The sequence below is a fragment of the Helianthus annuus genome, chromosome 9 (assembly GCF_002127325.2).
Source record: "Helianthus annuus cultivar XRQ/B chromosome 9, HanXRQr2.0-SUNRISE, whole genome shotgun sequence".
Lineage (NCBI taxonomy): Eukaryota > Viridiplantae > Streptophyta > Magnoliopsida > Asterales > Asteraceae > Helianthus > Helianthus annuus.
The window spans coordinates 51,285,590-51,311,520 of record NC_035441.2 but is presented as its reverse complement, the minus strand read 5'-3'; the positions used below and the strand labels follow the sequence as shown (position 1 = coordinate 51,311,520).

Here is a 25,931-nt window from a genome sequence, read left to right as displayed (position 1 = left end):
TGAATTGTGTAAAGTATTAGTTGATATTTTTTTGTGCTATTATAGGAGATGTCGTTAACGAGAAAAGTGGAGATGGAAGGTCAATAAGGATGATTCATGTATGCGGTCGATAAGGATGATTCATATATGTTTGTTTGCTTGGTCGATAAGGATGATTCAGCATACAACATGGCGAATAGTTGTAAAAGACTATGTTTTTTGTTTTTCCGATTATGTTGCGTTTATTGTTTTTACGAAACTGGAACTTGTAATTGTTTGTTTTTTTGCTTGGCTTGGAAAACATTATTGAACTTGTAATTTGTTAAATGTAAAATAGTTTTACAAGTTTTATTTATATGTATGTATTATGTAGCTAATTACACATATGTACGATGTTGAGTACAAATGCGTACTGTTCTATTCATATCCAAGTACACATGTGTATACCGTTGAAATATGAAGGTTACGTGGATCTTAAAAATCACAATTTCAATTCTGGTGATGAAATGTGAAAAATAAAATTGAAATAAAAGATATTGTGGATAATGAATTTAAAATAGGAAAGATATTGTGGATAATGAATTTAAAATATGAAAGATGTAACTTAATTCAATTACTAAAATAATGATTTAAATCTAATTTTTTATATAATTAAAATCCTACCCTTAACAACTAAAAAGGAAATCAAGGATCTAGATCAGTTCACACAGTTCAGTCTTGAGAGGTTGTTCACTCTAGAACCCTATTGTATTTATATATATATACTGTAACACCTCATAAAATCACGTCCAATGATGAGTTGACACGTGTACTAAACCCTAACGAAGTCAAACATTGACTATGAGGGACTATTTTTACGAAAAAACAAAAGCTTTGAATATAGAGGGACTAAAAGTGTCAACATCACCACCACCATCACCATTTAACACTGCCGTCAACCGCCATCAACACAGTGGCGGACCCGGGAATTTTTCCAGGGGGGTGCGGAACATTTTTAAAAATTTTAGGCCCCTAGGTACATATGTTAAAAAATCGGTTTTATCGAGTCGGGTCGGGTCATGTAAGACAAAATAACATAAACTAAATTTATATATTTGTCAAACACATCAAACCTTTTACAAACATAATTAAAATGTCGCCCTACGGGTTTTCATTTTTTGAAATCTATCCAAACATCATCTAAAGCGACTTTCTTAAGCCAGTCTTTCTCTATATAACATACACAACTATCACTTAAATTCTCATCCCCAATCCGATTACGCAAGTCGGTCTTCACATTCCTCGTTGCCGAAAAACATCTTTCAACGGTTGCGGTTACGACGGGTAATACGAGAACAAGCTTCAATAACCGATATACCAATGTATAAGTTACGTGAATATTTGTTGAAACCATGAACATTACAAGACTTGACAAATCATCCAAGTTGGCGAATTGTTTATCTTTTTTCACACAATCAAAGTAGTTTCCGAGTTGAACCGGAAGCCTTCGTTTTTCCTCTTCATTGAAATCATATGGATACTTCTCGGCTAGCTTTAGTATATTTGGAATGTCAAATGCATTGAAATTATCACACGGACTCAAACAACTCATACAAGCAATCAAGCCCTAGAATTGTTTAATCACCCCTAAAAATCATCTTATTAACATAATTATCATAAAAATCATCTAAACAACGTCAAAACACACGATTTTTCAAGCCTATTTAAGTATTTTATTACCCCTATTCTACCATAATATCAAGTAAAATCATCAAAAAAAAAAACATAAAAACTTACCCTTTCGATATTCTCCGGTTGGTTTGGTGCGGATTCCGGTCTGTTTCCGGTCAGAATCCGGCCGTGATCGCTGCTGCAGAGTGAAGTGTTGTTGCTGACTGACTTGTGTTCGCTGATGACGATTCTCGCTGGCAGGAGGCAGAACGCACAGGCGGGAGGGAAATTGAAGGGGTTTTGGGCTTAAGTTTAATTGTTTTAGTTTAAGTTATGTTGGTTAATGGGCTAGGAATGTTAGTGGGCTAATGTGTAAGTTTATATAATGGGTTTGGTTTGGGTTTGGGTAGTATAAGTGTATAAGTTCAATGTAGGTAGGGTTTTTTTTTTTTTTTTTAATCAGACTTTACTAAAAAAATTTATAATATAAATCCATAATATTTTTTACCTAAGGTGTGTGGACGAAAAATTTCAAGGGGTGCGAACGAAAAAGTTCAATGGGTGCGGACGTAAAATTCAAAGGGTGCGGACGGGATTTTTAACGGAAATTAACATTAAATTTTTTTTTTTCCCGGGGTTGCGCCCGCCCACCTTGGCATAGGGGTGGGTCCCCCCCTCCTTTTTATCACCTTTCCAAAACAGCCTTTGGGTTAACCTTGCGGGCTAACTCTGTCTAACAGGCTAGCGGACTAACCTTGCCGGCAAAATATGAATTTATGTACCAAAAAGTAACAAGACTTATGTGTCGCTTTCTAATTGGTCTAAAATTAGATATCAAAAAAGTGTATCTAATTTGAAAAAGTCTTAGTCAACATTGACTATTTTGATGATTTTCTCGTATTCTTTTGCTTTAAATTGTTACATTCTATCCAAATGGATCTTTTGTGAAAGGTTTTAAATACATTTAAAATTGCTATATACATTGTCGCTTCGGTCCTAAAAAGTATCAAAAACCCTATACGAATCCTACCCTTGCTAGTATATTTTATTCTATGGTTTGATGCAAGACTTTTCATTCTACTTCATCAGTTAGTTCTCTCCCTTTGGTTTCTAATGGAAGCAGCACAACACAAAGTCCTGAAACAAGTATCATAGCCTCAAACAACATAACTGCAAGTGTTTGGTTGCAACTGCTAACTAGACCAACCGCTACAAGAGGACACACTATGCCACCTGTTCGACCGACAGCTGTCGCTATTCCAACTCCCGTCGCCCTTATGTTTGTGGGATAAGCCTACATGACCAAAACCGTAAGATTCCAACATGCCAAATAAATGTGTAAAACAAAAGTTTAATGTATACGTAAAGGGTATACCTCCGGGGCGTAGATACAAGCGACAATGAAGCTTGCGGAGATGAACATTCGAGCTCCAAATAGAGACGTTGTGGTCAGTATATCGTTCTGATGAATGACTAGCGGTAAAAGTAGGAAGAATCCCGCAACGAACATAATTTCCATCGAGATCTTACGCCCTAATTTGTCTAATATGATTGCTGCTAAACCAAGCCCGGGAAGTTCTGAAATAAGTGTGTAAGACATCATTAGACCTTTTGACAGCAGAGGTCACAAAAAGTGCTTAATTTGGTCGCAAAATTATCATATATATGCAGTTGTCTTTGTATGCGCAAGACCAAAAACACTATGTACTAAAGATATATTTTCGTATGATTGTATTTCTATACATTAGTACAAAACTGACATTTTCTGACCAAAGTTTCCTAACAAATTTCTGACAAATTCACCAAGCGGCATTTTTCCGACAAAGCAACTTTTGTCAAAAATTGGTTGGAGAAGCTGTTTTTCGACGATTTTCTAACACAAAATTTTCTCGGAAACATGTCAGTTTTCTAGTAGTGGAATGTGGTAATCTCTCTATAAAGAGATTATTATTAGATATTCGATAGTTTCTATTTTCCGACGAATTGCTAACCCAAACTTTTGTTGGAAACATGTCAGTTTTCTAATAGTGGAAGGAGGTTGTAATCCCTCAATAAAGAGATTTTTAGGAGACATTCGACATACAAAAAATATTATCAGTTAATATTGTTTCGATTAACATTAACATATCGGTGTCATTTTTCTGCATTGACACAAATTTTAGCGACGAGCGGTTGGTTGCTATTTATGGTCATTAAAGTTATTCCGTGTCACCAACATGTTTTCATTTAGCAAACACAAATGCATAACCAGTAGCAGAAATTGTAGCAGTTACAATTAACGACTAAAGTTTTCTTGATTAGCAATGCTTTTATGGGTTCTATTAGAGGATTTCTTTTCCTGTTAGCAGTTAGAATTTCGTCGCTATTGAAAAATTTCGTAGCGTAATATGGAACATACCTGCCAAGCTATTGACAAACACATTTGTGTAAAGACTTGAATTCTGGATGCTTTCCGATTGCAAGATGCTCAACTGTGAAGTCAATAGAACGATGCCATAATACGAAAAAGTGTTACCGAAGTATAAACACCATAGAGGAAGTGTTGTTCCTATCAAATTTGGTGACAAAAGCATCGGTAAGGAAGGTGATCGACGGTACTCATTATCGCCCTGGTTTATATGGTCCGACACAAGCCTGCCAACCGGGAGTTCTTTTCGGTTAAGTGTAGCCCCTTTCTCCAAAATATAACGTGCCTCGGTCAATTTTCCTTTTGTGCAAAGATACCGTGGAGACTCTGGTACTTGATCATAAAACAGTAGCATGAGTAGCGATGGAATCGTGGATAGTCCGAGCAGCCATCTCCAACCAAAGCTAGGCATGATTGACTGGATGTAATACAACACCATTGAAAGGATTACATTGTCATAATCTTTAGTTGTGATTATAGATTTAGCTAGGGGCAGATATACAGTGTAACAAGGGGTAAATTTTGGAAAAATTTGACGTTTTTTCGATTTCGTTACCCCTTTAGATTTTTTTTTTTTTTTTTGATACGCTGCCGGCTGCCCCTATAATGATTTTCTAGATCCGGCACTGTATTTAGCAAATAAAAGTACCACAAAACATGTTATTAGTGACCAAATTGTGTTGCCAATCAAGAAAATGGAGGACTAGAAAAGGTTTTTGTGACCTAATATTTTCGTGACCAAACGACATAACTTTTATTTTCTTTTTAATAGTTCTCTACAAATATTTTGTGATTCGTTTTTGCGATGGTATTAATATTTTTTTACCTTTTCAGACCAAACGACTTAACTTTCTATTTTCTTATTTTTATATCATTTTTATGAAAATCTTTGGGGCCAAATTATTTTTATTTTACTATATGTTTCATCAAGAGCATTTTTGCAACTAGTTTGTTTTCTATCGCTAATATTAATGGTTTTGGTCACTAATATTGCGGCCATTTTTCTCGGTCGCAAATTTCGGTTGATATTGTCGTTTTTTGTACAGGATGTTTAAATGATATGACATAATGTACCCATGCAAGCGAAGCCTCGATGATGGTTCCAACAGTCCAAAATGTCGCGAAAACGACCATCCAAGTTCCTCGTTTTGGAGTGGGAACAAACTCTAGAAACCATGACGAAAATACATGCCCGCACCCTAAACCAGCACCGATGAAGCAACGAAGAATCAACAATAAAGTATAGTTTGGAGCGATAGCGCTCAACAATCCGGCTACACTTGTTATTATAGATGCACCAAGAAAACCCTTCCTGAAGGAAATGAAAAGAAAAGTCTGTTTCACCATTAAACGAAATAATGTAAAGCTAAATAGTTTGAAAATACCATATAGATGGCCATGTTGACCATTGAGTTCCACAAAATAGCCTCAAGTTTTTAAAATATTTCAATCAACCAGTGTTTGACAAGTGTCCCTTTTCAATGCTATGTTACACTCATCGGTCAAAATGATCATTTTGATGTTTTTCCTAAAAAAGAATTCTATATGCTATTGGCGACGCGATTTGTCACAAAGATTATGTTAATGCGATTTTACCGACTCTTATCGTACTTATGTATCTCAAGGGAAATTAACTTACTTTCGCCCATAACTATCTGAGACGACACCCCAAACATATGCTCCAACGAGCATGCCAACGAAAGTGGCGGTTGAAATGAAGCTTTCTTCACCGGAAGAAAGTCCCCATTCGGGTTGAATAGCCGGTCCGACGAATGATAACAACATCATCTCCATGGCTTCTGCGATCCAACCCAGTCCAGCATATGCAAGCATGATAAACTGGAAGTTCCCAAACCCTAATTTTGAAAGGGCCCAATCTAATTTGTATGATACCTCTTCATCTACAATCTGGTAAACAATTCAACTGAAAATGATTTGAATGTTTTTGTGACAGATAACACTACTAAAAATTAATCTTGCGACAAAGTATTTGTCACAGTATTCATCACTAATCTTGCGACGAACTAGCAGATTTAGTGACAGTTGGTTGTTGCTAAGACTAACAGTGGTCACTCCGTTATCCTTACACATCATGCAATGGTATGTTAAGTGAATTTAGGAAATATAATTAATAGGAATAAATATATCAGAAAAGAAAAATATAATAGGAATAAATATATAAGAAAAGAAAAATTAATACGAATTTGATACATAATAATTACAATAGTGACAATTGATTGTTGCTCGATAAATGAAGTGTTCATGTGTACAAATTAGAGTCACTTTATATGACAATTGATAAAGAGGGGTAAAAAATTAATAGCCACGATTGTTTACTTTTACACACTTACATCATTTAGTAAAAGAAAATAAGTTTTGTATACTTTCTTATTTTTCTAAAAAGTTGATTAAATAAGAGCTAAAAAGCTAGCATTTTTATCTTCAATATCCCAGTGTACATTATTGATATATTTTTTTTTAAATTTTTTAAACGAAATGAACTAGGTGCGTCACCGGATATCCTCAGACACGTGTCGCCCCCGAGTTCTTTCTCTCTATTTTCAGAATTTTGACACTTTCTTACATAGTCTCTTTTCTAATTAGGTAAAAGGTGATTCGCACCCGCAATTACAGACTGGTGACTTGACTTGTTACCAATGCATGAGAAACTCACTGCCCGAAGGCCTACCATGGTAAACCCCTAACTCATGCATGACATTTTGTCATGGAAAAGACTCTAAGCGACAACCTCAACTAGACACTACTGAAATTTGATCTTTGTGACAGCCATATTTGTAGGAAATATGTGGTAAAATGGTTGTTGCGACAAATTTGCTACAAATTTTTCTGTGTGAAATAAACTTGTCGGAAATCAGTTTGGTGACAAAATTCCCACAAAATTTTCGACACTACCCTTCATTTGCAATAGATCCTCCTCTTTCCTCTAGAGCACTACCCTTTGGTTTTTTAACATAGTCTTGATGATGATAAATGGAATGTCGTACCTTGTTGTCGTCGAAAGTAGGTTCTTCATTAGCAACAGATCCTCCTCTTTCCTCTGCTAGTTTACTAGCTAATAAAATTCAGATATTCAACAACACATTCAAATATTAAAATCAAAATTTATAAAACAGCATAACTTTAAAAGTTCTTTATTTCAAACGAGTTAAGTTATATCAAATGCATTAAAAATTTATTAATTTTGATCAAAGTTAAATAGAAAAAGGAGTACCTATGGAGTTAGAATTTGACGACCTTTTTGCAACAAAGCAACATGTATTACGGTGTGAAATGATCACCTGATCGGTGGTAAATACACCGTTGAAGTACGAAGAAGACGACGGAAATGTTATCTTTGACGGCAGCGGCACCGCCGTCCGGCAAGCTGATATTGCAGGATGCAACTTCATTAAAAAGAGTTTATAATAAAAAGAAATTAGAGTTTTTAAAATAATAGATTTGAGAGATACAGAACGTGATGCTATCCACAAAGTTGTAGAGGATCATGCACCACTAGATAATAGTTCTACGACTACTTGCCACGTGTCCAAGGATAAAAAGTTAAAAACGTCGTTTCGCTAAATATTGTATTCAACAACTACACTACAATTTGCATACATTGCATCCATCTCGTATGTTACAAAAATCAACATGAACCTTTTCTTTCAATAAAAATAAAAATAAATAAATAGATACTTTGGGGCTTCCCTCTCGTTTCAGTTTGCGTCCTTCTATCAGTTTGATCGTTTGAAAATTGATGAAAAGACTATTTTAGTATTTTACCCTTGATCCTTATTGTGAAAAAGTCTATTTTACGCTCCTGATCCTTATCATTATTTATATTGTCTTTAAAACTCAACACTCACCACCATCCACCACCACTATCACTACCCCACCCCACCACCATCACTTCCACCACCACCACCACCACTGGTACACTAAATCTTTAAAACTTTGGAATACAAACAATCGATGTTTTAAACTCCACCACCACCGTCATCACCATCTTCACTAACTAAACATCACCTACCATGATATACATCACCCTAGTTCCTGATCACCACCATCAAACTGCTACCAAAGAAAATAGAGATCGTCGATTTACTTTGCTCGTGAGAGCTCGTTGTTGCTTCACTGGAACATGTTCATGCTGTCATCATCGTCGTTAACTTGCGTCATTACCACCACTTTCTCCGTTATCAGATCCCTATTTTACATATCGCCATTGTTTTTATTGTTACACCCACGTCATTCGACATCATCGATCACCATCACACGTTAACTCCATAGAACACCACTATCCGGCGACCAGAGAGTGTCTCCGCCGTCGGCGGCCACCATAACCATCATCATTCTTATCTTTGTGTGAGCGGTTTGTGTTGTCAAGTGGTGGTGGTGGTGGTGCACAAGGACACAAAGTGTTAATGGGTTTTAATCAGGATAGTTCAATGTGTTAAGGTTGCGAGATTACCAATATACCATTTGACTTAATGGTCAAACTAACGGATACTTGATAGAAGAACGCAAACTGAATCAAAATGGAAACCACAGGGATTCATGTCACACCCCGACCCGCAGAGGAATGGTATGGGGCATGATGATTGCCCGTAGCTTATGACACTATTATAAGTTTAGATATTTAAAGTCACCAAATTAAATTTGTCACACATAATCATGGAAAACACTTAACATAATTCATACATTATTCCAATGATAAATAGTTGTGAATAAAGGTCAAATGTATTACTAAGGCATATTCTATGTGTCTTTGCCTTCAACTCTACCTCCTACTTGTATACCTGCATTATAACAACCCTAACGTAAACCGACACCCTCGTAATTTTTCCGACACCCTAAAAATATTTAAAATATCCCAATATGTCTTAAAATACACCCTATACGCGAAAACAGGCCCCGAATACCATAAACATTATTAAAATAATCAAAAATCAGGTTTTTGGATTTTAGGCGGGCCGCGTAAAGGACCCTTAACCCTTACACGGGCCGCGTGAACTTAAAACCTGGCACGACCCTGAGCCGCCACATGGCCCAACACCCGGCAGACCTATAAGCTGACCCAGCCAAGCTATCGCATTGACCGGGTTTGACGCGGGCCGCGTAGACCGTTTTTGACACTTACGCGGGCCGCGTAAAAGCTGAAATCAGGCCCTATATAAAGAAGGCATTGGCCTTCAGTCGAGAATCGCTCAAATCTTTCTTTCTTTCTCTCAATTTCACATAGTGTGCATTATACTCGGGTATTATACCCCCCTAAATAGCGAGGTTCTGCTACGATGTAAGTATCATAACCCCTGGAGACGTATTATATACTCTGCTCGATTGATCTAGGGTTCTGTAACGGCTGTCGTGGTTCTGTCCGACGTAGTCGTTGGAATGCCGTCTCGGGGAGGGTATTACTAATGTTAAAATGGGTTATTATACTACACGCGTGCATTTGTGTAATTTATAGATTGTCACCAGGAAACCCTAAAGGATAATCTAAGACAGCAATGTGAGTAATCCTCTTTTTGTGTTAACTGTTTTTACAAAACCTCACATGATTAATTATATATTAAGCAGTTATTAAGTATTTGTAAGAATACAATTATCATGAGTATATTGGGGTTTTGTATACAAAATTTGTTACCACCTGGTCAAGGAGTAACATTTCCACAAGTTGAGTATGACAGTACCATGGATGTTAATTGTTATAACATGGAAACAAATGTAATTGCGAGACCGTCCTCAATACTGTAAAATGGTTTTTATCAGAACTTGATTAAACTGGGATTCACTCACCAGTATTTCCCACTGACAAAATGTTTTTAAAACGCGTTTCAGGTAACAAAATGTGAAAGCCAAATAGAAGACAACTAGATAGCACTGAAGGCTTGGAAAAGTGGTAATAAAGTTACCTAATAATAAAATAGATGTTTTTATTAAATAAAATAGGGTGTATCCCTATGAAGATGTGTGTACTGAAAACTTAGGTTTTACCCATGTGTTTAATATATAAAAGTATGGTATTTTACTCTGATAAAATATTTCCTAACTACGATACTGATGAAAAATTCCGATGCCAAATTAGACAATAACAGGATACCACCGAAACTGGCCCGCGGCCGCCCGTTCCCGAGGATTGGGATCGGGGGTTGCGACAGAAGGTGGTAAAAAGAGCTAAGCCACTGATTCCGCCATAGAAGTGTTCTGCTGACACCAAAATTCAAAGTGTTAGGAAATAAATAACGGGAATACATGCATAATTGTATTTTCTTGTTATGTGTTATCTGACTATTTGTTAGTATACAGTATGAGCGACCAAGGACCATCTGACGCGTACCGTCAATTGTCTGGTTCGCCTAGAAGCGAAGGTGCCTCTTCTCAGCCTGCCCTCTCGAGGTACTCTGCTGATATAGAAGAAGGAATATTCGTATTTGAGGCTCAATCTGAAGAGCCATTTCCTCAGAAAAAGGGGATGGTTTAGTAGGGGAGCACACGAGCGTAGGAAGCGTATGAGAAAGTTACAAGACCAGAGAGCACTAGCCGCAGCTAAAAGAGAAACCGATGCTTATGCCCAGGATATGCTTAATAGGGGTATAGCCAATATCCAAATCTTAGCAACCACTGCAGCTGACCCAAACCTGGAGCAAATGTTAGCACCCCAACCCCAACCACAACCACCAATTCCTGACCAACCATTGGAAATAGAAAACCCTGAAAACCAAGTAGAAATGCATGATTTCAATCCGGAAGAAATACCTAGGGTATCTGCACCAAATCCCCTAGACCCAAATTACGACCCCTGGTGGGATGACGTTAGGGACTATGTGCAACACTACCCTATACACGAAGATTTGCCCATGCCCAATCTAGGAGCCTACCCAGGGTTAGACCCTCGAGATCCCTATTACGATAACGAAGCATACATTAGGGAGATATTAGAGAATCCTTACCCATACTAGGCCCCTCTACCCCCATACCAGGAACCCGCACCCCAGATTCTGAACCCAGTCCTAGAACCTGCACCCCCAATGAGTGCAGAAAACGTACAAGAGCTTAGGACCTTTGGTGAGGAAATTTTAGAAAGTAGTGAGAGAATGAGACAGGTGGGAGAGCGTCTCGTATGGAAATACGATGAACGCAATATGGATTTTTGGATGAATCCATACCCTTGAATCGATGGTGGAAACGGTAGAAATAATAATAATAATAATAATAATAATAATAATAATAATAATAATAATAATAATAATAATAATAATAATAATAATAATATAATAATAATAATAATAATTATAATAAAATATGTGTGTATGTGTATGAAAAAAAACTACGGATGCCTATTACTAGTAGTGTAGTTTTAAATTTCAGTCGGTATTGTAATTTAATTTCAGTACTAGTGTGTAATAGACGCATAGTATATGAATAGAGTAAAGTCGCAATGCTCGACGCTTTTGACCAAAGTGTGTGTCGTGTGATTAATTATATTCAAATCTTATTGGTGATATTGATATGTGGTAAATGTTTAAAATTCATATGGACAACGAAGTGAACCAGGATAACCAGAGTGATAACCACCCGAATAACGATAATCTGAATAATGAGAATCTGAACAACAATAACAATGGAAACCATGTGGATAATAGTACCATTAACATATAGTGGCACAAGGAATCATAGATGCGATGCCATTTATTATTCAAAATGTTAAGGAAGTGGAAAATAAAAGTAAGCATAGCAGTAAGCGACCAACTGAACCTGAGCACAGCGTGAACAATGGACCCGTACTTCAAGTGCCCATTCCCAAAAGAAGAAGAACCATGCCATATGGTTATTCTTATAAAGAATTCTGGTCTTGAAAACCAATAGAATTCTCGGGCAATGAAGGACCCATTGCAGCTCTACGCTGGATAGAGAAGACTGAGGCTGTTCTAAAAATAAGCAAGTGTGCTGAAGAAGATAAGATATGTTTGCTTCTAATTTGTTTAAGAACTCAGCCTTAGAATGGTGGAACACTATCCTCCAGTCAAGAGGAAGTGATAGGGTTTATAACATGGAATGTAAAGAGTTTAAGAATATGGTAGAAAAGGAAATTCTACCCTCCCAATGAAAAGGAACAAATAGCAAACAAGTTTCTGAACCTTAGAATGATCGGAGTAGATAGTAAGGGGTACACTACTACATTTTTTGAATATGGTAGAATAGTGCCAACCCTTGCATCACCTGAACCAATATTAATCTCCCGATACATCTGGGGATTAATCGGGGAGATTAGGCATGTAGTCAAGGCAGCTAGGCCTCAAACCATAGAAGAAGCTGTAGAACTAGTCAATACCTTGACTGATGAATTAATCCGTACTAGAGAAGAAGACCAGAGGAGGAACCTAACCCAAAGGCTTACTCAAGAATTCCATTCTGGGAATTCCAACCGTTGGAATGTAGGTTCTACCTCTGCACCGTACTGCAAAACCTGCAGAAAGAAGCATTCTGGAAGATGCTCCACTCACTGTAATTTCTGCAAAGCACCAGGACACAAGGAAGAAGATTGCAAGAGGAAATCTAGTAATGGACTGTGCTTCAACTGTGGAGAAAAAGGTCACATCAAGCCAAATTGTCCGAAATTAGCTCCAGCTGCGAACAACAAGAACACTGAAAATGCTAGAGCATTTGTTCTAACTACAGATGAAGCCAAGATGATTCCGGACGTCATAGCTGGTACGTTTTTAGTTAATGATATTTTTGCTAAAGTATTATTTGACTCTGGTGCAAACCAAAGTTTTATCAATACTTCGTTTTGCAAACTTCTAAATCAATCATTAACTAAACTACCACAAGAATGTCTAGTAGAGACAGCAAATGGAGAAACCGTTAGGATTTCTGAAATCTTGCAGGGAGCAAGAATAGAAATTTTTTATCAAAAATTTATTGCAAACCTTTACCCAATGAATCTGGCAGGATTTGATATTGTATTAGGAATGGATTGGTTAATAGCCAATAAAGCCAGTATTTTATGTGATCAAAAGTCAATTCAAGTAAATTCACCAAGGGGTGAAAAGATCACAATTAAAGGAGATAAAACATCTAGATCCACAAAATTCATCTCTGTGATGAAAACTGCAAGTTATATAAGAAAAGGATCTATAGTGTATTTGATTTCTATAATCACTAACACTAAAGGAAAAGAACTAAAAGACATTCCAGTAGTGTCTCAGTTTTCAGATGTATTTCCAGAAGAATTGCCAGGGCTACCGCCTGACAGGGAAGTTGAATTCAGAATCCATCTGCTACCGGGAACGGCACCAATTGCCAAAGCACCTTATCGTTTGGCACCCGCCGAAATGCAGGAGCTGAAGAAACAATTAGACGAATTATTGGAGAAAGGATTCGAACAGCCAAGCTCATTGCCATGGGGAGCACCGATACTGTTTGTCAAAAAGAAGGACGGGTCAATGCATATGTGCATTGACTACCGTAAATTGAACAAGGTCACGATTAAGAACCGATACCCATTACCGAGGATCGATGATCTGTTCGATCAACTGCAAGGAGCTCGATTTTTCTCTAAAATCGATTTAAGATCGGGATATCATCAATTAAAGGTACAGGAAAAAGACATTCCTAAAACCGCATTCAGAACAAGTATGGCCATTATGAATTTACTGTCATGCTATTTGGTTTAACCAATGCCCCAGCCGCATTTATGGACATGATGAACCGAATATGTAAGCCATATTTGGATAAATTCATAATTGTTTTTATTGATGATATTCTCAGTTACTCTAAGAATAAAGAGGATCATGCAAAGCATTTGCACTTACTTTTAAGTCTATTAAGAAAGGAAAAGCTTTACGCTAAGTTTTCAAAGTGCGAGTTTTTGTTAGAACAGGTACAGTTTCTTGGACACTTAGCCGATCATGAAGGAATTCATGTGGATCCAACAAAGATCGAGGCAATTACCCAGTGGAAAACCCCTGTATCACCAACCGAGGTTAGAAGTTTCTTAGGATTGGTTGGTTATTATAGACGATTTATTCGATATTTTTCTAGAATAGTCATTCCTGTAAATCCATTAAGTTTGAATGGGGACCAAAACAAGAAGAAGCCTTTAGAACCCTTGAGCAAAGATTAACCAGTGCACCCATACTAGCGTTACCAGAAAGAACTGAAGACTTTGTAGTCTATTGTGACACTTCTAAGTTAGGATATGGATGTGTATTGATGCAACGTCAAAAGGTTATAGCTTACGCATCCCGACAGCTTAAGAATCATGAAGAGAATTATTCAACCCATGGTCTAGAATTAGGAGCCATAATTTTTGCCCTTAAGATTTGGGGACATTACCTTTATGGTAGTAAGTTTACCATATTCACAGATCATAAAAGTTTAAGGTATGTTTTCGAGCAAAAGCAGCTGAATATGAGACAAAGACGATGGATGGAGATTCTTAGTGATTATGATTGTGATATCCAGTATCATACAGGAAAGGCCAACGTAGTGGCTGATGCTTTAAGTCGAAAATATCACGAAAAGCCAAAAAGGGTACGTTTTCTTAAATTAAATCTACAAGTAGATTTAAACGATCAGATTAGAAAAGCACAAGAATCAGTAATCAAGGATGATACTGAAAAATTAAAAGGAATAATTAAGGAACTAGAACAAGGAACAGATGGAATTTGGAGATTCCATAAAAAAGAGAATATGGATACCTAAATTAGGAAACCTACGTCATTGTATATTAGAAGAAGCTCATAAGTCTAAGTATACGATGCATCCAGGAAGTGATAAGATGTACCAGGATTTAAGGAAAAATTTCTGGTGGATAGGAATGAAAAAGGATATAGCAGCTTATTGTTGGTGCATCCGTCTGTCGTCTTCGTCTTGTATCGAGTCTTGTACTAGTTAGATCAGGGCACGAAAAACGAAAAACTGGTTTTTAGGAGTGATTCCACTCGAAATGACACCTTGTCATTTCAAGTGAAATCACATAAGTTACTGATTTCGCTTGTATTAGATATGTTGATTCTGCAAGTGGTTCTTTAGAGACTAAATGTTAAATCATTTTATGATTTCTACAAGTGGTGTCTGAATGAATTAAAATTTATATTAGAAAATTTATGTTTGAGGTAGAGATTGTGCAGATAACCTGAGCTGAAGGAGAGCCAGGTCACAATCTTAGAATGGATTCTGAACCTGTGAAAGCCAGACTGCGATCCCAGCTTACTGAGAGGGGGAGTCTGAATGACAAAGAGCTGAGCCCGGTTTCTGATCCTGAGATTGTTGATGCTGATGAATTTAAAGATTCAACATTGAAAGAGAGTGTATGTTGGTGCTGATAAAGAGAAGAAATCAACATCCGAGGGAAGATTGAAAGAGAAGAGAAGATAGAGATTGAGGATGCTTACAGCGTCAAATACTTCAAAGAGAAGCCCAAAGGCTGATAAAGACTGAAGGTTCGAAGACTCGACACTGAAGACTCCGTCAACATCCGAGGGGAGTTTGTTGGTGCATCCGTTTGTCGTCTTCGTCTTGTATCGAGTCTTGTACTGTACTAGTTAGATCAGGGCACGAAAAACGAAAAAGTGGTTTTTAGGAGTGATTCCGCTTGAAATAACACCTTGTCATTTCAAGCGAAATCACATAAGTTGCTGATTTCGCTTGTATTAGATATGCTGATTCCGCTCGAGTGTTTCGATGTTATTCCGCTTGAAATGCACATGCATGTTCAAGCGGAACCTCTTCGGCTATATATAGGCCGTTGGAGCGGAATCTCAGTAGTTGTTCATTCCGCTTTGAAACGAAGTGCTGCCGAAGTGTCGAATCGCTGTAAATGTCATTATTATCAATCAAATGACAGTTTAAAGTGTAAGATGTGCTGAATTGAACTCAGTTTCTTAGTTTCCGCCTCTAAAACTGAGATAAACTCTTCTGATCGACTCGTTCGGGTCTGAAAACGATCCTACAAGTGGTATCAGAGCTCAGGAAGAAGAGTTCTTACCAATTCAGCTGCAATTTCTGTTTCTACACCATTCTTTTTCGAAATTCAAAACTTTTCACGGTTAAAATCGGCCAAATTTCACATATGTTGTGCGCAAACATGTTTTAATGAATCCTTGAAAGTTTTAGCTTAAAATTCGAACTAAAACTGATAATTTTCGCTGTTCCGCTTGAAAATCAGTGTGTGATTGATGACGTCAGCAGAATTTCATCGTGATTCCGCTAGAGATTGTGATCTGATTTCACTTGAAAATCAGATTCCACTTGAAATACTTTGTGATTCCGCTCCAAATCCAGGTTCCGCTTGAAAGTTCAGGTTGATTTCGCTCGAACTGTTATTCCGCTCGAAAGTGTGTTGTGATTCCGCTTGAACAGAGTATTTCGCTTGAAATTAGTGTATATTCAAGCAAAATCAATGACATTGTTTGAACTTGTTGATTCCGCTCCAAAGAGGATTTCACTTGAACTTGATATTTCGCTTGAGCAGGCAGTTTTTTTTTTTTTTGAAAACTTTGAAAAACCGAATCATGGACGAGGATTTTTATAATGCCTTTGCTACCCCGATCACAGTTGCTCAACAAACGATGTTGGAAAACGAAATAGTAACCATGCAAAAACCGCCCAAACTTATGAACATCGAGGAGTATAAGAGTTGGGAAGAACGTTTTGAGAACTGGGTGCAAGCTAATTACTTGGATGCTTGGGAATGCATTGGAACAAAATACGTTAGACCAATTAATGACGATGAAGATGTGATTCCTATCAAAGATCTTAGTCCCGATGAGAAAAAGAAATACAAAAACGAAAAGATGATGATTAGCTTACTGCAACAGGCAGTAAAAGAGGATATCATGGTTTTACTGCAACACACTGGGAGTGCTTATTCAATTTGGAAAGCGTTGCGATCTAAGTTTGTTGGAAGCCAAGAAATGATCAAAAACAAGAAATCACTTTTGAAAAAAGAGTTTGATTTATTTCGTGGTTTGAAAAACGAAAGCACAAAAGAGATAATTGAAAGATACTGCAATTTATTGGTGAACATGAAGAGGGCTAGTATCACCAAAGAGAATGAGGAGTTGATTGAAAAACTGGCTGATGCATTGCCGCATGAGATTTGGGGCACATACTTGATGATGCTAAGAAACAAAAAGGGTTTCAACAATCTAACACTGAGCAAGTTTATTGAAAAGATTGAGGCTCAAGAAATGGAACGGATAAAGATTTCAAGAATGCAAGTGTTTGATGGTGAACAAGACATCGGGTTGTACTACAAATCAGGGTTGAATGATAAAACAACCAACATGTCACCAAAAGTTGAAACTGCATTCAATTCAAAGAACTCATCTGGAAGTTCATCCAAAGGATCAAACAGCAACACAAGTTTCTCATCATTTCCATCATTTGATCTGAATGTTTCAACAACAAGAAATGGCAAAAAGCTTCAATGCAACACTGTGTTGAATATTGAAAATGATCAGGAATATTCTGAGGAGTTAGCAAAAAGCCATATGTCTTTATTGGGAACGGTTTTAGAGTCTTATGGTAGTTTTGTTGCAGGTCGGATCGGGAATCCAATGCTGACTAAGGAGGATTACGACCAGATCGATGCTGAAGAGATGGAGCTAATGGATATAAAATGGTGTTTGGCTAGCGTGTTGAGGAGAGCTGAGAAATTTAAGCAAATCACTGGAAGAGATGATCTTCGTGAGGCTAACGTTTCTACTTTAGGTTTTGACAAATCTAAAGTCACTTGTTTTCGATGCAGGGAAAAAGGACACTTCAAGAGGGAGTGCACCTATCGTGAGGCAAGTGGAGCTCAAAATTCGTTCAACAACAACAATGATTACTACCGAAAAGCCATCTACCATCAAGTTGCTCAACAACCATCTCAACAACATCAACATCAGGCACAAACTGCACATGGAAGAAATGTGATTGAAGATTCTTCAAAAAGAGCTTGTGTGGTTAATCAAGAAGAGAAGAAGCCATCAACAGGGTTCAACTGGGATAAATAAATTCCAACTGATGCTAAAGCATGTGTGATTGTTCAAGATGATGAAAAGTTACCTGAAGGGTTTAGCTGGGAGAATTTTACTTTGGATGATTATATTCCTGACCAAGCTCCTGTTCACACAGCTTTTGTTGCTCGAGTTGAAGAAGATAGTGATGATGATACTCTGTATTATGCTAGAAGAATGAGAGATCATTTAAAGATGATGGCTGAAAGCGACAGTGAAGATGAGAAAGCTAAGCAGAAGAAGAAGAAGATCAAGACACCAGTGAGCAGTGATGATGAAGCTCCGGTGGTGAAAAGAAAAGTTAAAGAAGTTCCAAAGTTCAAAATTAGTGAAGAGGTTATTGCCAAAGAGATTCATGTGAACTGTGAAACTTGTGAGATCATGAAAAAGAAAAACAGTGAGTTGATCAACAATATGAACATGTTGAAGGAATCTTACGATGTGCTGAACAAAGCAATGAACATGTATAATGACACAAGTGAAGAACAGGCATCTGCTATGAAAACTCTTCAAGGGGCATTCATGACGAAGCAAAAAGTTGTGAATAACTACATTGAAAAGTGTGCTGTTCTTGAACAGAAACTGGAGTTGCAAAGAATTGAGACTGAGAGAGTAAATCGTTTGTTGAAAACTTACTCATGTACTTCTTATGTTATTGACATGATATATCCTACTGTTGAAGGCATGAAGGCATTTGAAGATGATGAAGTAACTGAAGAAAAGAATGCTAAAAAAGTTTTTGAAGAAAAGACTCCAGAGAAAAAGACTGAGAAGAAGAAAGACACTAAGATAAAGGCTGACAAGAAAAATTCTGGTAAGAAACAAGGTGTCAGTTACAACAAGTGTCCACCCCCGCTGGATAATGGATATTTGCCCAGAAATCCAAATGATGAAAGAGTCAAAAAGGCCACAAATTTACAGTGGGAGTCGGAGTCATCAGTCAATTTTCCTGAAAGTATTGATGTCACGTTTACATCGTCTGACACTGATCAACATTCTCAATTGATGAAGAAAGTGGTGGATCATGCGTTAGATAACGATGAAACTGAGGAGTCAAAGTCGGAGTCGATGTCGGAGTCCAAGTCAGAGTCCAGCATTCCGGGTCAAAATGAAAAACAGGGCAAAAGAGTTTATTGTAATGAATTCCTGTTATCAAAATCTAATTTGAATGATGAAACATTTAAAGTGGCATATACTTTGAATGATTCGGACAAATTATCTTCTGATGAGGAATTTCCAATAAGAGGTGTCAAAACTGAGATGATAAACAAGGTTTTCAAACTAACAGAAATCAATATTTCTAAAATAAAATATTTAAATCTTACTGATAAACCTAAAAAATATACCTCAAGAGTAAAGCAAAGAGAAAACAAGAAAAAAGGTTATGGCTCTGGTTTTCAAAAGAAACCTAACCATGGCAATTTCAAAAAGAAAGGTCTTGGTTTTATTCCAACAGAAAAACAGAAAAATGAAAAATATGTTCGTGATTTTAAATCAAAAATGACATTTGTTTCAAGTACATCATCAAAAGAAGAAGAAAAGAAAGCATTTTGGAGACAGTCAAATAGAGAGTTCCTTGCAAAGAAGCAAGAAGAAATGAAGAATGCTAATCAGAGAAAGAAAACTCGAACCTATTTAAAATGTGGTAGAATTGGACATCTTGCGGTGAACTGTTTGCAAGCAATTCAAACCAAACAGGGAGTTTCAAAACTCAAAGAGAAAGTGGTTGAGTTTGAACCACCAATTGATAGAACAAAATTATTCAAAAACTCAAAATTTGAAATTGGTGAATGTTCAAACAGGTTTTACAACAAAAGAGCTAAATCTGACAACCAGAAATGGGTGGTTAAGAAGTATGTTGATAGCTCTAGCGATGATTCTGATAGGTCAAAATCAGAGGAGCTATCTTCTGTCAATGAATCTGATTCCACAAAATCAGAGGAGCCACAGGTTGCAGAAAATGGTGAAAAATCAGTTTTGACTGTGGATGATGAGAATTTTCCACCACTTCGGGCTGAAAATTTTAAAAAGAAAATTGGTAAAGTTGAGATATCAAACCAATTTTATGATGATAAAAAGGTTTTTGATGTTGAAAAGGCCTTTAACCCCAAGGTAAAACATATCTTTGGAAAGATGATTGATCGAAAAGTCAAAGGGGTTAAAGAGTTCTATGAGAAGAAGAGGGTAGGTAAGAAACCGAGCGTTGATGACTCGGTAACACCCAAGGCTGGTCAGGCTTGGGTGGATATTTTCTTTGAATAGAAAAACCTGACTTGCCGGAGTTCCTAGGTTGGTAAGCGTGGAACATGAATCGGCATCATTCTTTATATTTGATCATGTTTTTACGTGCAAGTGGTATAGAGGTTGAATCGTACAAGTGGTAAATCAGGGACATTAATTTGTACTTGATTTCCTACAAGTGGTTGAAGACAATATGATGAACCACATTCCCGTCCCTACAAGTGGTAAAATCAACAAAACTTATTTTCCGGAAAAACCATTTTGATTAAAACAAACTTAAGTTTTACCTTAAGTTTATGCCAAAATAATTTGTTGAAAGAGGAAGTTCTGATTGTTTATGCCAAAAGAATGGCGAATTGAGGTGATTCGATATCGGTTGTCAAGTTTTTTGTACAGTTTGTTTTCAAATTTTCTTTAAATGTGTTTACATTTTAGGGGGAGTAGAAATTTTCAAGAAAATCCAAAAACATTAGAAAATTTGAAAAAGTCAAAAACATGATAAAATCAAAAATGAGTTTTGTTGTGAAAAAGAGGAAATGATAGTACATTAGTGGACTATCACAACATGCTAAATATTTGGAAAGTTAAAAATGTAATAAACAACGTCACTGCGGATGTGCCAGTAGGTTTTTACACATTTAGTAAATTGTGACGAGATATAAACCTAAAATTTCAAACTTGCTTAATTCGTGGGTGACATTTCTTGAATATATAGGTAACCCCTGAAATCTTGTTTGAAAGGTCCCTCTTTCTGAGATACTAGGTCTTTATGCTCAGTGATATCTGGGGTATTATTCCGGGACTTCTGCTGAATGGAAATTCTGACCTTGTCCCCGTATAATACTTTCCGCAATGCTTTGAAATATAAGCTCGCCCTCAGCAAAATGATGAAACAATAAAATTGATAATCATTGTTGTTGTAGAAAAGATCCTCTAAAGGGGACACACCTAAAGTCGAACCGTCATCTCTCTGCTGAACAGAAGTTCTGACCTAAGCTCTTACAGTTTCGCATCTAACCCCTTTACAGATATCATCTGTGGTATACTCACCTGTAAGACTGAATATTGGGATCTGGATACGGGAGTATATTCAAGTAGTGGGACACATGGATAAGTTTAAGTCTTTAAGACATTAATCTCATATCTCGAAACAATTGAACTTTGTGTGAAAATTTAAGAGGACCAATATACTGACAATCTAGGTGAATTGTTTAGAATTTAAAATGAAATGAAGCTTAACGGTGTTGGTGATTCGTCTCAAAAACTGATATGATCCTCTTACACAAACTCACAAAAATATTGTTTGTAAATATTTCTTTACCGCATTCCTTATATTCAAAAATTCCAAAAAAGATTTTTAGTGTGTTTTAGCATAAATTCTTGAAAAATTCCAAAAAGATTCTCGACAACTGGTGTTGAAAAGCTGATTTTCAAAATTCCAAGTGCTAAACATGACGACAGTTGGTTTGGGAGAGTGTATTTAAGAGTTTAAATCTTTAATGTGGTCATCAGAAATTTTTGTAGAGAAAAATGTTTTTGCAAATGGTAAAAACTTTATTCCTGCAAGTGGTTCTTTAGAGACTAAATGTTAAATCATTTTATGATTTCTACAAGTGGTGTCTGAATGAATTAAAATTTATATTAGAAAATTTATGTTTGAGGTAGAGATTGTGCAGATAACCTGAGCTGAAGGAGAGCCAGGTCACAATCTTAGAATGGATTCTGAACCTGTGAAAGCCAGACTGCGATCCCAGCTTACTGAGAGGGGGAGTCTGAATGACAAAGAGCTGAGCCCGGTTTCTGATCCTGAGATTGTTGATGCTGATGAATTTAAAGATTCAACATTGAAAGAGAGTGTATGTTGGTGCTGATAAAGAGAAGAAATCAACATCCGAGGGAAGATTGAAAGAGAAGAGAAGATAGAGATTGAGGATGCTTACAGCGTCAAATACTTCAAAGAGAAGCCCAAAGGCTGATAAAGACTGAAGGTTCGAAGACTCGACACTGAAGACTCCGTCAACATCCGAGGGGAGTTTGTTGGTGCATCCGTTTGTCGTCTTCGTCTTGTATCGAGTCTTGTACTGTACTAGTTAGATCAGGGCACGAAAAACGAAAAAGTGGTTTTTAGGAGTGATTCCGCTTGAAATAACACCTTGTCATTTCAAGCGAAATCACATAAGTTGCTGATTTCGCTTGTATTAGATATGCTGATTCCGCTCGAGTGTTTCGATGTTATTCCGCTTGAAATGCACATGCATGTTCAAGCGGAACCTCTTCAGCTATATATAGACCGTTGGAGCGGAATCTTAGTAGTTGTTCATTCCGGTTTGAAACGAAGTGCTGCCGAAGTGTCGAATCGCTGTAAACGTCATTATTATCAATCAAACGACAGTTTAAAGTGTAATACGTGCTGAATTGAACTCAGTTTCTTAGTTTCCGCCTCTGAAACAGAGATAAACTCTTCTGATCGACTCGTTCGGGTCTGAAAACGATCCTACACTTATGTTTCTAAATGTTTAACTTGTTCACAAGTCAAAGCTGAACACCAGAAACCCTCAGGATTGCTGCAACAGTTAGAAATGCCAGTTTGGAAATGAGAATTGATAACAATGGATTTTGTTACCAAATTACCCAAAACAATAAAAGGTAATGATACAATCTGGGTGATTGTAGACAGACTAACCAAGTCAGCCCATTTTCTACCAACGAAGGAAACCTTTAGTATGGAATAATTAGCCAAACTGTATTTAAATGAAATTGTTTCATTACATGGAATTCCTTTATCAATTGATTCTGATAGGGATAGCCATTTTACCTCTCATTTTTGGGCAAGTTTCCAAAAAGCAATGAGAACCAAGTTGAACCTCAGCACGGCTTATCATCCTCAAACGGACGGCCAAAGCGAAAGGATAATTCAGACAATGGAGGACATGCTTAGAGCTTGTGTAATTGATTTTGGAGGTAATTGGGACGATCACTTACCTTTAATAAAATTTTCTTATAATAACAGTTATCACACAAGTATCAATGCTGCACCATTCGAAGCACTTTATGGACGAAAGTGCAGAACCCCAGTCTGTTGGGCAGAAATTGGGGAAAAGCAACTATCTGGACCTGAGATAGTTCAGGAAACAACCGACAAGATCATTCAAGTCAAGGAACGACTGAAAGCAGCACGTGATCGACAGAAGAGCTACGCCAATAACCGACGTAAGCCATTGGAATTTCAAGTAAGAGATAAAGTATTACTAAAAGTCTCTCCTTGGAAAGAAGTGGTAAGATTCATCAAACGAGGGAAGCTAAGTCCCATGTATATTGGACCTTTTAAGATTTTTAACAGAATAGGACCTGTAGCCTATCAGCTACAACTGCCAGAGGAAATGGCAGGAATACATGATGTATTCCATGTATCAAATCTCAAGAAATGCCTAGCTGATGAATCACTTCTAATACCTCTTAAGGATATAGAGGTAAATGAACAACTTAAATTTGTAGAAAGGCCTCTACATATTGAAGACAGGAAAATTTAGAATCTCAAGCACAAGAGATTAGTTCTAGTCATAGTGAAGTGGGACTCCAAAAGAGGACCTGAGTACACATGGGAGCTTGAATCAGAAATGAAAAGAAAATATCCACACTTGTTCCAGTAGATCTCGAGGACGAGCTCTAAAACAAGGTGGGGAGGATATAACAACCCTAACGTAAACCGACACCCTCGTAATTTTTCCGACACCCTAAAAATATTTAAAATATCCCAATATGTCTTAAAATACACCCCATATGCGAAAACAGGCCCCGAATACCTTAAATATTATTAAAATAATCAAAAATCAGGTTTTTGGATTTTAGGCGGGCCGCGTAAAGGACCCTTAACCCTTACGCGGGCCGCGAGAACTTAAAACCTGGCACGAACCTGGGCCGCCACGTGGCCCAATACCCGGCAGACCTATAAGCTGACCCAGCCAAGCTATCGCGTTGACCGGGTTTGACGCGGGCCGCGTAGCCTGTTGTTGACACTTACGCGGGCCGCGTAAAAGCTGAAATCAGACCCTATATAAAGGAGGCATCAGCCTTCAGTCAAGAATCGCTCAAATCTTTCTTTCTTTCTCTCAATTTCACATAGTGTGCATTATACTCGGGTATTATACGCCCCTAAATAGCGAGGTTCTGCTACGATGTAAGTATCATAACCCCTGGAGACGTATTAGATACTCTGCCCGATTGATCTAGGGTTCCGTAATGGCTGTCGTGGTTCTGCCCGACGTAGTCGTTGGAATGTCGTCTCGGGGAGGGTATTACTAATGTTAAAATGAGTTATTATACTAACTCGCGTGCATTTCTAAAATTTATAGATTGTCACCAGGAAACCCTACAGGATAATCTAAGACAGCAATGTGAGTAATCCTCTTTTTGTGTTAACTGTTTTTACAAAACCTCACATGATTAATTATATATTAAGCAGTTATTGAGTATTTGTAAGAATACAATTATCATGAGTATGTTGGGGTTTTGTATACAATATTTGTTACCACCTGGTCATGGAGTAACATTTCCACAAGTTGAGTATGACAGTACCATGGATGTTAATTGTTATAACTTGGAAACAAATGTAATTGCGAGACCGCCCTCAATACTGTAAAATGGTTTTTATCAGAACTTGATTAAACTGGGATTCACTCACCAGTATTTCCCACTGACAAAATGTTTTTAAAACGCGTTTCAGGTAACAAAATGTGAAAGCCAAATAGAAGCCAGCTGGACAGCACTGAAGGCTTGGAAAAGTGGCAATAAAGTTAACTAATAATAAAATAGATTTTTTTATTAAATAAAATTGGGTGTATCCCTATGAAGATGTGTGTACTGAAAATTTGGGTTTTACCATGTGTTTAATATATAAAAGTATTACTCTGATAAAATATTTCCTAACTACGGTCCTGATGAAAAATTCCGCTGCCAAATTAGACAATAATATGATACCACCGAAACTAGCTCGCGACCGCCCGTTCCCGAGGATTGGGATCGGGGGTTGCGACATGCATCATGCGTAAAAAGGTTTTTGGCCAACAAAATGTTGGTGAATAGATCTAGATTTTAATGTAGGATAACCCTCTGTGGTTATACTACTTGGTTATGATCAGTTCTTGAGTTTTTATACAAGTTCTTTAATTATGCCATAAAATGCCTAAAATGGGTGCATAACTTGGTTTTAAACTATAATGTGCATTCAAAATGTATACCTACTGACTTGGTAACTTAATTAAAATGTTTTGGCATATCAAACTTGTTAATGGCTCATCCGATCTCCGGATACCGCCTATGCGCGTACAGTTAGCTTATGTAACTAGTTTACGTAAGTTTACCAAATCGGGTCAATTCTTTTCAAATTCTTTCAAATTCCAGAATGTAAATAAATTTACCCATATTATACAAGTCTTAGTACTTGTGAGGGTTTTCACTACATTCTATCCAGTCATCGCTTAGTCTAGCGTATCATACCGTTTTCATTATTTTAAGTTAACCGGTCCAAGTCTATGACTTGAATAAGATCCGTTAACATTCTAATTGGTTATTATACCATTCATTCCAGATTAAGGAATTCCAGTAGATTGCAACCGAGCTTAGTTAATTGATATATTGGCTGT

The 25,931-nt window shown here is 37.1% G+C and overlaps 2 protein-coding genes across 2 annotated transcripts; both read right to left on the bottom strand.

Annotated features, from left to right (window-relative positions):
- Nucleotides 1-1,129: 1,129 nt before the first annotated feature.
- LOC110875632 lies at nucleotides 1,130-1,570 on the bottom strand. Its single transcript, XM_022123833.1, has one exon. It carries the CDS (start codon nucleotides 1,568-1,570, stop codon nucleotides 1,130-1,132), a length of 441 nt encoding a protein of 146 aa, XP_021979525.1.
- Nucleotides 1,571-2,478: 908 nt separating this feature from the next.
- Nucleotides 2,479-7,462, bottom strand: LOC110877559 (organic cation/carnitine transporter 7). Its single transcript, XM_022125713.2, has 7 exons — nucleotides 7,269-7,462; nucleotides 7,042-7,109; nucleotides 5,676-5,944; nucleotides 5,111-5,348; nucleotides 4,028-4,454; nucleotides 3,005-3,207; nucleotides 2,479-2,923 (listed from the first exon to the last, which is right to left on the bottom strand). Exons 1-7 carry the CDS (start codon nucleotides 7,444-7,446, stop codon nucleotides 2,702-2,704), a joined length of 1,605 nt encoding a protein of 534 aa, XP_021981405.1. The 5' UTR covers nucleotides 7,447-7,462; the 3' UTR covers nucleotides 2,479-2,701.
- Nucleotides 7,463-25,931: the final 18,469 nt, after the last annotated feature.